The sequence below is a fragment of the Aulonocara stuartgranti genome, assembly GCF_965226115.1.
Source record: "Aulonocara stuartgranti genome assembly, chromosome: 8".
In the NCBI taxonomy this organism is placed as follows: Eukaryota; Metazoa; Chordata; class Actinopteri; order Cichliformes; family Cichlidae; genus Aulonocara; species Aulonocara stuartgranti.
This window is the reverse complement of record NC_138959.1, coordinates 845,626-855,000: the sequence shown is the minus strand read 5'-3', so window position 1 is coordinate 855,000 and position 9,375 is coordinate 845,626. Positions and strand designations below refer to the sequence as shown.

Genomic DNA, 9,375 nt, shown 5'->3' with positions numbered 1-9,375 from the left:
TTCTCTTCGCGATTTTGGTTCTGTTCTTCCTCTGGTTAGTGTTTACTCTGTTCTGCCCGTGTGTTCCTGTATCTAGTCCGCGTTTCTTAGTTTGTGTCCTTTCATGTGTAAGTTCCTGTTTTATTGTGAAGGTCTGTGTCTTATGTGAGTGTTTTCAGTTTGCCTCCCTAGTCTCGTCATGTTAATTACTCCCAGCTGTGTTCCCACCTGTGTGTAATCCCCCTGTGTTCTCTGAGTGTATTTAAGTTGTGTCTTCTGTCATAGTAGTTGCTGGTTCGTCTGTGTTGTTTCCCCTCGGTCTCCCTGTATGTATTTCCCCGGACCTCCCTGCACCGTCATTCCTGGTTTGTGTTGTTAGTTTACCCAGTTTAGGTTTCGGTTTCATGTTCACACCCCGTTGCTGTTTGTACCCACTGCTGTAAATAAACACTCACCTGCACCAGAGCTGCCGCCTTTTGGGTCCTTACTACAAATCCACACGGCTTGCCCCGCAAACCGTGACAGAACAAACCAGCCACCATGGACCCAGCGGCAGTCAATCCGTCCGAGGAGCTCCAGGATGACATCGGCTACAATGTGGAGATCCTCCTCGGGCTGTGGCTGGAGAATCCTCCGTACGAGCTTCGCCGCGCCGTGGAAGGTCGGCTACAACGTCTCTTTTCCGGCCTGCCATAGTTACTGAATTCACTTCCTCCGACCATACAGGCTTTTCTCCGGCACACACCTCACCTTCTCTCAGCCACTCCTGCCTCGCTGCCCGACTCGCCGGATGTGATCTTGCCCGGCCCGTCGGAGCAGTCTGCGGGGAGGAAACGCCGATCGCGCCGCAAGCGCGCCACCCCACAGCCGGACGTTCAGGCTTCTAAATCGCCGGCTGTGGTGAGTGAGGACTCTTTTTCATTTTCAGACTGCATGACTGTTCATTCAGGGGCTGCGTTTTGTGTGGCGGATGTCAACGCGAGCTGCTTATCGCCTGTGCAGCTACCGGCAGCTCGGTTAGCTCCCCCGCAGCCACTCTCACCTCGGTTAGCTCCCCCGCAGCCATTCTCAGCTCAGTTAGCTCCCCCGCAGCCACTCTCAGCTCAGTTAGCTCCCCCGCAGCCAGTGCTCCTCTCAGCTCAGTCTCCTGTGCCTCCTTCAGCTCAGTCTCCTGTGCCTCCTTCAGCTCAGTCTCCTGTGCCTCCTTCAGTTCAGTCTCCAGTGTCCCCTTCAGTTCAGTCTCCAGTGCCACCCTCAGTTCAGTCTCCAGTGTCCCCTTCAGTTCAGTCTCCAGTGTCCCCTTCAGTTCAGTCTCCAGTGCCACCCTCAGCTCAGTCTCCAGTGTCCCCTTCAGTTCAGTCTCCAGTGTCCCCTTCAGTTCAGTCTCCAGTGCCACCCTCAGTTCAGTCTCCAGTGCCACCCTCAGTTCAGGCTCCAGTGCCGCCTGTAGCGCAGGCCCCAGTAGCTCCAGTGCCCCTGCTACCCGTAGCTCTGGCTCCAGCAGTACCGGTTCCACTCATTCACTCCATGCAGGGAGAAGATTTAAGGTCCAGTCAGGGAGTTTCTCGCGCTTTAGCTGCTTCAGGCACTGTTCTGCACTCCAGGGCTTCCCCAGAGGCTAGGTCTCAGTCCCCAGCTGATTCTGGACCCCTGAAGATTAAGCAGCCCTCAGAGAACAACTCCGTGTCAGTGCTGTCTGAGCAGGGCCAGTGCTCAGCACAGCACCCATTGCCTTCATGTCTGCCAGAGGACTCCATGCCTGCTGGCTTTGTGATGGCTTCTGCTGGAGGGTCCAAGGGGCCCGTCCAGCCTTCGTCTCGTGTCTCCGCTGGAGGGTCCGAGGGACCGCTCCGGCCTTTGTTTCCTGTTTCCGCTGGAGGGTCCGAGGGACCGCTCCGGCCGTTGTCTCCAGTCTCCGCTGGGGGGCCCGAGGAGCCCGTTCAGCCACCTGTCTCAGCTGGAGGGCCCGAGGAGCCCGTCCAGCCACCTGCTGCAGCATCATCATCATCCTCGCCGGCTGCAGCATCATCATCATCCTCGCCGGCTGCAGCATCATCATCATCCTCACCGGCTGCAGCAGCATCATCATCCTCGCCGGCTGCAGCAGCATCATCATCCTCGTCTGGTCCAGCCTCAGAGCCTTCAGCCTCATCTGGTCCAGCTTCATCCGAGTCTTCATCCTCGCCTGGTCCAGCCTCTGCAGCCTCGCCTGGTCCGGATCACCATCGCCTGAGTGGCCGCCGTTGCCTTCCGCACGGCCGGCCCCCGGACCGCCATCGCCTGAGTGGCCGCCGTTGCCTTCCGCACGGCCGGCCCCCGGACTGCCATCGCCTGAGTGGCCACCGTTGCCGTCCGCACGGTCGGCCCCCCGAACTGTGTCCACGTCGCCGCCGTTGCCTTCCGCACGGCCGGCCCCCGGACCGCCATCGCCTGAGTGGCCGCCGTTGCCGTCCGCACGGCCGGCCCCCCGAACTGTGTCCACGTCGCCGCCGTTGCCGTCCGCACGGTCGGCCCCCCGAACTGTGTCCACGTCGCCGCCGTTGCCGTCCGCACGGTCGGCCCCCTGAACTGTTTGGACTCCTGTGCTGTCGGCCCCCTGAACTCTTCTGTTTTGGACTCTGTTTTTTCCTGTGTTCTGGTGTGCTTCGTTTCTTTTGGTTTTGGGCTCGTTTTTTGTTTTTGTCTTTTGGCCTTCTGGTGCTCCGGTTTTGTTTTGCTTCGTGCCCTCCTTCCTGGGCCCCCGCTGCCCGCCCTGGTCGGGTTGTTTTCTGTTTTTTCTGGCTGTTTTGTTTCTTGTTGGGCTGTCTGGAGCCAGCCTTTGAGGGGGGGGGGGGTACTGTCATGATCCTGGGTCCTTTTGACCCAGCGTTTTGTGTTTTCTCTTCGCGATTTTGGTTCTGTTCTTCCTCTGGTTAGTGTTTACTCTGTTCTGCCCGTGTGTTCCTGTATCTAGTCCGCGTTTCTTAGTTTGTGTCCTTTCATGTGTAAGTTCCTGTTTTATTGTGAAGGTCTGTGTCTTATGTAAGTGTTTTCAGTTTGCCTCCCTAGTCTCGTCATGTTAATTACTCCCAGCTGTGTCCCCACCTGTATGTAATCCCCCTGTGTTCTCTGAGTGTATTTAAGTTGTGTCTTCTGTCATAGTAGTTGCTGGTTCGTCTGTGTTGTTTCCCCTCGGTCTCCCTGTATGTATTTCCCCGGACCTCCCTGCACCGTCATTCCTGGTTTGTGTTGTTAGTTTACCCAGTTTAGGTTTCGGTTTCATGTTCACACCCCGTTGCTGTTTGTACCCACTGCTGTAAATAAACACTCACCTGCACCAGAGCTGCCGCCTTTTGGGTCCTTACTACAAATCCACACGGCTTGCCCCGCAAACCGTGACAGAGCATGTGGACAACAGGTGAGAACTCCCTGCATCAGGTGATAGTGGAAGGGTTTCAGCCTGATTCCAGCCCACTGCCTGTCCTCCACGGGACCGTTGCGTGTTTTATTAAATTTATTTATTTTATGTTTTTATTTATAATAAAGCTCAATAATGAATTTGACTTGTTCAGACTCAGGCAGTCGCGTTAACCCTAACCTGTCAGCCAAACTGAGACATGTTTGGTAAATTTGCAAGTTCTTTTTGTTCCTAATAAAACAAGAATATGTTACATTGTTACATTGAGTCTCTTTAATTCATTCCTTTAAACAAACTAATGACTGAACGTGAATCAAAAGCACCCAAATGATCTGAAGTCCTCTGTAGGTGACAGCTCCATCTCGTCAAGTGATGACCTCACGGCGGTCTAATGTTACATGCGATGCCATGCTTCAGTGACGTTTCAGTTTCTTGTGGAAATCCATGATTTTTGGAAACAGCTGATGGTGATGAAGGCGGAGCGTCCTGTTCAGTGAAAAACACGAGGGAGACTCTGAACATTGTCTGCAGTCACTTTATTTCCTGTCCTGTCGTTTTCCAGCAGTTGATTCACAGGTTAGTTAGTTAGTTAGTTAGTTAGTTAGTTACTTAGTTACTTAGTTAGTTAGTTATAGTTGGTGATGTGGCTGTAGTGATGTCACAGTTCTTGTGAGCAGTGAACTCGTGCCGACACGTTCCCATCATTCTTCGTTCCTCTCTTTCTTTTCTGCCGTTTGCTCACTGATTGGCTGTTCAGACACACTGTCATTCATCTTTGTGACCGCACTAAGTTACTTTTTACCTACAGGACGATTTTTGTGATTTTTTTTTCCACAAGCAGAAAAATGTTGTGTTTGAGTTCTCCTCTTCCTCACAGCAGCAGAAGTAGTGTGTGGTGTGAAGGCAGCAGGGAAACCAGCAGCAGAGTGGAGGTGAAAGCCTTCAGGCGCTCTGACACGTTACGCAATGCCGCGCTGCTCTGACATGTTCCCGGCGGCCGAGCAAAGTACATCCTGAAGGTCGAACGGCGCTCTGGGAAACTTCAGGCGGAAATGTCACGGAACTCTGAGATACCGCTTGTTAAGGAGTTTCCATGTCGCTACACTTCATGAATTCACCGCCACACAGAAGACCTGTGAAATTATTCACTCCTCAGCTCATTGGAGGAAATGTAGTCATTAAAGAATAAATGAGTTCCATAATTATTTATTTCAAGAAGCTGAAAGCTGGAATCCTATTTCTCGTGTAGTGATAAACGATTTCCTCACGAGCCGCCGTAATGAACTTTTTCATGTTTCTGTGTCTCCAAAGGTTTGGCTCAGTGTTCTCGTCTTCAAACCTCTTTACAAACTTTCATTCACCCACCGATGGTCTCAGAGGCACAATGGCAGGTTTAGTTTGGAGAAACACGATCGTTAAAGCAAACCTGAAGGGTCGGCTTCTTCTAGAGATGAGATTTGTATTATCTAATGTGAGACAGTTCCTTTAAAAAAAGCTTCGGAGTGAGGAGAGGTGCTGTCTGTCACCAACCACACATTCAAAGATGCTCACAATGAGCATTGCACTACAACTACAGCTCAAAATGCACAGTTTTTATTCGTTCAAGGAAAAACATCAAGTTCTTTAAGAACCAGCAAAAAAGAAACATCTGATAAACTCTCAGGACAAAAAAAATGACACAGGAAAGTCTAACAACCAGAACAGACCTGAGTGGCAACAAGCTGCACGGCCTGGTTCAAAAGTCCCCTCACCTCAGATCAAAAGTAGTTTTTCACCCAGAATTTTCCCCAAATTCCCCAAACCTGAAAAGTTCTTGAAAAGAGAAATTTCTGCCAGAAATACCTCGCTTTAAAAATAACTGCTGACAGAGAAATAAATAAATAGATCCTGAAGAGTGACAGAAAACCAAACCGTGGGTTCCTCACCTTCCATCACAAACACCAGCGAGCCCACGTCACCCTCTTTAATGATGCACGAGTCCTTCCCATAATCCACCGGGTACATGCAGTCCACGATCTCCTGAATCTGAGACAGCTCCAGGTTCTTCATGAAGTCATTGTCCAAGATGGCCTCCTTTATCAGCTCCTTCGATCTGAGAGGAGGAGAGAGGACAACAGGTCAGTAAGTAAGTCCTTATTCTACTTTCACGAGTATACCTTTATCCTACACGCCTCCTCATTATCAGGGGAAATGTATCTGCGCCGCTATGTTTGGAGGATAAGAGCAAACACCTGTGCGTCTCAAAGTCGGTATCACCTGCATGCACACCTCTCTGGACGGGATAGAGGTCTCAATCTTTATGTGCAAAATAAACTGCCTGTGCGCTGATGTCCTACCAAGTTTTTCTCATTTTTCATGCAGAAATACAGAGTTAGAATACAGAAGCACCACAGGGCTTAAATTAGTCTCCGAACCGCTGCGATTATCGAAGGCTTAAGTATGAATCATGCAAATATTATGGTTGAACCTCACGGTTGTTTCACTTATGACTCATCTGATGATTATTTGATTCAAAAGTTGCTTTAAAAACCAGTGGCCTTGTCACTTGGTGTTCGCTCGCTCAAACACAGTGGTGTTTCTGAGTAGCTTATCTGCTTAGCAATTTAATTAAGAACTGTTAGAAACATTCTTTTTTCATATTACAATCTTCACGTGCTTATCAGAAGCACACTTTCTGTGTACTCACTACCTAATTTATAGCCAAAGTATTCACTCTCTGTCTCTGTACTGTTTCGCTAGCTTAGCTTAGCTCGTAGCCGACTCGTTAGCACCATGGCTACTTCACCTGTCCCTCCTGCACTTTCTTGCTCCTTGTGTCAGATGTTTAGTTACTCCTCGGCCTCCTTTAGCAGTAAAGGTACCTGTAATAAATGTAGCATATTTGCAGCTCTGGAGGCCAGGATTACTGAATTGGAGAATCTGCTTCGCACCCTTCATTCACCCGTAGCTAGCCAGGCCCCTGTAGCTGGTGCAGCCGAAGATAGCGTAGGCCCCGCTAGCTGTTCCCCGGCAGACCCCAAGCAGCTGGGGAAAGAGGGCGGCTGGGTGACGGTGAGGAGGAAGCATAGTCCTAAACAGAAGCCCCAGGTACACCACCAACCCGTTCATGTGTCTAACCGTTTTTCCCCACTCAGCGACACACCTGCCGGGGGTCAAACTCTGGTAATTGGTGATTCTGTTCTCAGACATGTGAAGCTAGAGACACCGGCAACCATAGTCAATTGTCTTCCAGGGGCCAGAGCAGGCGACATTGAAGGAAATTTAAAACTGCTGGCTAAGGTTAAATGTATGTAAATAAGGGTAAAATTCACGTCGGCAGTAATGACACCCAGTTACGCCAATCGCAGGTCACTAAAATCAATATTGAATCGGTGTGCAACTTTGCCAAAACAATGTGGGACTCTGTAGTTTTCTCTGGTCCCCTCCCCAATCAGACCAGGAGTGACATGTTTAGCCGCATGTTCTCCTTAAATTGCTGGCTGTCTGAGTGGTGTCCCAGAAACGATGTGGGCTTCATAGATAATTGGCAAACCTTCTGGAGGAAACCTGGTCTTGTTAGGAGAGACGGCATCCATCCCACTTTGGATGGAGCAGCTCTCATTTCTAGAAATATGGACAAATTTATTAAACCCCCCAAAATATGACTATCCAGAGTTGGGACCACAAAGCAGAGTTGCAGTCTTACACGCCTCTCTGCAGCTTCTCTCCTCCTGCTACCCCCAAAAACCCATCTCCATAGAGACTGTGTCAGCTCCCAAACAGACAAAAAACAAACTAAAAACCATCAACAAACAACTGAAACATAAACAATTACAAAGAAAGAACAATATAGTATCCACATCTGAACCAAAGAGTAAAACAGTGAAATGTGGATTATTAAATATTAGGTCTCTCTCCTCCAAGTCTCTGTTAGTACATGACTTAATAATTGATCAACAAATCGATTTACTCTGCCTTACAGAAACCTGGTTGCAGCAGGATGATTATGTTAGTTTAAATGAATCAACACCCCAGTTTTCAGGCCCCTCTTCTGTGGAACCAGCTTCCAGTTTGGATTCAGGAGACAGACACTATCTCTACTTTTAAGATCAGGCTTCAAACTTTTCTTTTTGCTAAAGCATATAGTTAGGGCTGGACCAGGTGATCCTGGATCCTCACACCGAACACGATAGACATGAGCGAAAACGCCCCAGACGCCCCCAATTTGACGTGTGCACATTCGCACCTCGTCGCGTGTCCAACACAAATCAATCGCGCCTCAAAATTGCATATTTTGACATGCGTGAACCGGAAATGTCGGAGGAAGTTGTGCCTGACGGTATCTTTGCAAGATGGCAGCTGTCGAGCTAGCGTTTGAAGAGAGAGTCTCCCTTCTGTATTTACTGTGGAGAGCAGAGCAGCAGCGTTAAGGCCGTCCTCGCCGTACCTGGGTCCATCAGGTCCTGCAGACGCGCGAGCAGTTTGGTGAGTTTCACCACTTGCTCCAGGATCTGCACCTGGATGACGGCCGATTTCAGCGATACCACCGTCTTTCACTCGGCCAGTTTGAGGACCTGCTGTCCCGCGTTGGTCCCAGAATCGCCCGCCTAGATACCAACTAAAGGCGCTCAATCCCACCTGCAGAGCACCTGTCTGTCTGCCTGAGGTTAGTAAAAGTGTTTAATACGGTAGTCCTTTATTGAAACCTGTGGTAATATATGCTAAACTATCGTTTATACACTGCTAACATGGATGTGCTATGCTATCAATGAATGCCGTCAGTGTTTACTGATAGCAAACTGTGGTATGAGGACCACTGTGAGTTAACCTTTGTAGTGATACTCCTTTTTATTTAGACCTGGTTTAATTCTGGGATAGTTGAATATTTGTTATATAATCACCACAGACTGTTTTGCATTATATCTAATATATATCATGTAATTATCCTTATAATTACAAAATGTTTTATGTAAGATTTATGTTTTGTAATTTAAATCTGACATCACAAAAGTATTTTGGAATTGAAATAATGTATTTGTAACTGCAGTACACATAATACTAATTCTAAACAATTTTGTCCAGGTTCCTTGTCACCGGGGACTCCTTCAGGACCATCGCATTCAGTTTTCGAGTTGGTGTGTCCATGGTGAGCCAGATCATCCCCCAGGTAGCGACGGCCATCTGGTACTGTCTAGTGGACGATTTCATGGCTGCGCCTTCAACTGCAGACTGGCGGTCCATTCCAGGAGCGCTGGAACTTCCCTCTCTGCTGTGGAGCTCTGGATGGGAAGCACGTCCAGACGAAGGTACCCCCCAACTCAGGATCCATGTTCCACAACTACAAGGGAACTTTCTCCATTGTTCTCCTTGCGGTTGTGGATGAAAGGTATCGCTTCCGCGTTATTGATGTTGGGGGATACGGGAGGACCAGCGACGGTGGTATTCTGGCCAACTCCACCTTTGGTCAGGCTCTTCGGGCTGGGACTCTCCATCTGCCTCCTGACCAGCCTCTACCTGGTGGAGAACACCGTGGAGCTCAGCCCCATGTCTTTGTGGCTGATGAAGCGTTCCCGCTGTGGCGTGAGCTCATGAGGCCTTTCCCTGGACGCCTCCTCCCTTTAAAGAAGAGGATCTTTAACTATCGCCTTTCCAGGGCCCGGATGATAGTGGAGGGTGCCTTCGGTGTCCTCTCCTCACAGTGGAGGTTGTATTGGCGCTCCATGGAGCTCCGCCCTGAAATTGTGGAGAAGTGTGTGAAGGCAACTTGTGTTCTCCACAATTTTCTGCGCTGTGTGGACGAGAGAGGGGCACCTGCTATGAGGGGTGTTGCACCTGCTGTGAGGGGTGTGGCACCTGCTGTGAGGGGTGTGGCACCTGCTGTGGTGGAGCCGTTGCAAGGCCTGGGTCATGTAGCAGCAAACAACTCCTCCAGAGAGGCTGTCCTGGTGAGGGAGAAATTCATGGCCCACTTCTCGGCGGAGGGAGCTGTGTCTTGGCAACCAAAGGAGTAGCCTGTTTGA

General features: G+C 49.8%; 1 protein-coding gene across 6 annotated transcripts in view; it reads right to left on the bottom strand.

The window, feature by feature from the left end:
- Window positions 1–9,375, bottom strand: part of LOC309713485 (cGMP-dependent protein kinase 1-like) — an 80,681-nt gene that overhangs the window by 51,540 nt on the left and 19,766 nt on the right. For 4 of the 6 annotated variants that reach the window (XM_082545129.1, XM_082545127.1, XM_082545125.1 and 1 more), the window contains exon 2: window positions 5,302–5,468. In XM_082545129.1, the coding sequence (XP_082401255.1) occupies window positions 5,302–5,425 (124 nt within the window). In that variant the 5' untranslated portion in view covers window positions 5,426–5,468. Of the gene's footprint in view, window positions 1–5,301; window positions 5,469–6,161; window positions 6,176–6,237; window positions 6,644–9,375 lie in introns of those variants that run through there. The other 2 variants (XM_082545128.1, XM_082545130.1) reach the window with 2 other exon arrangements.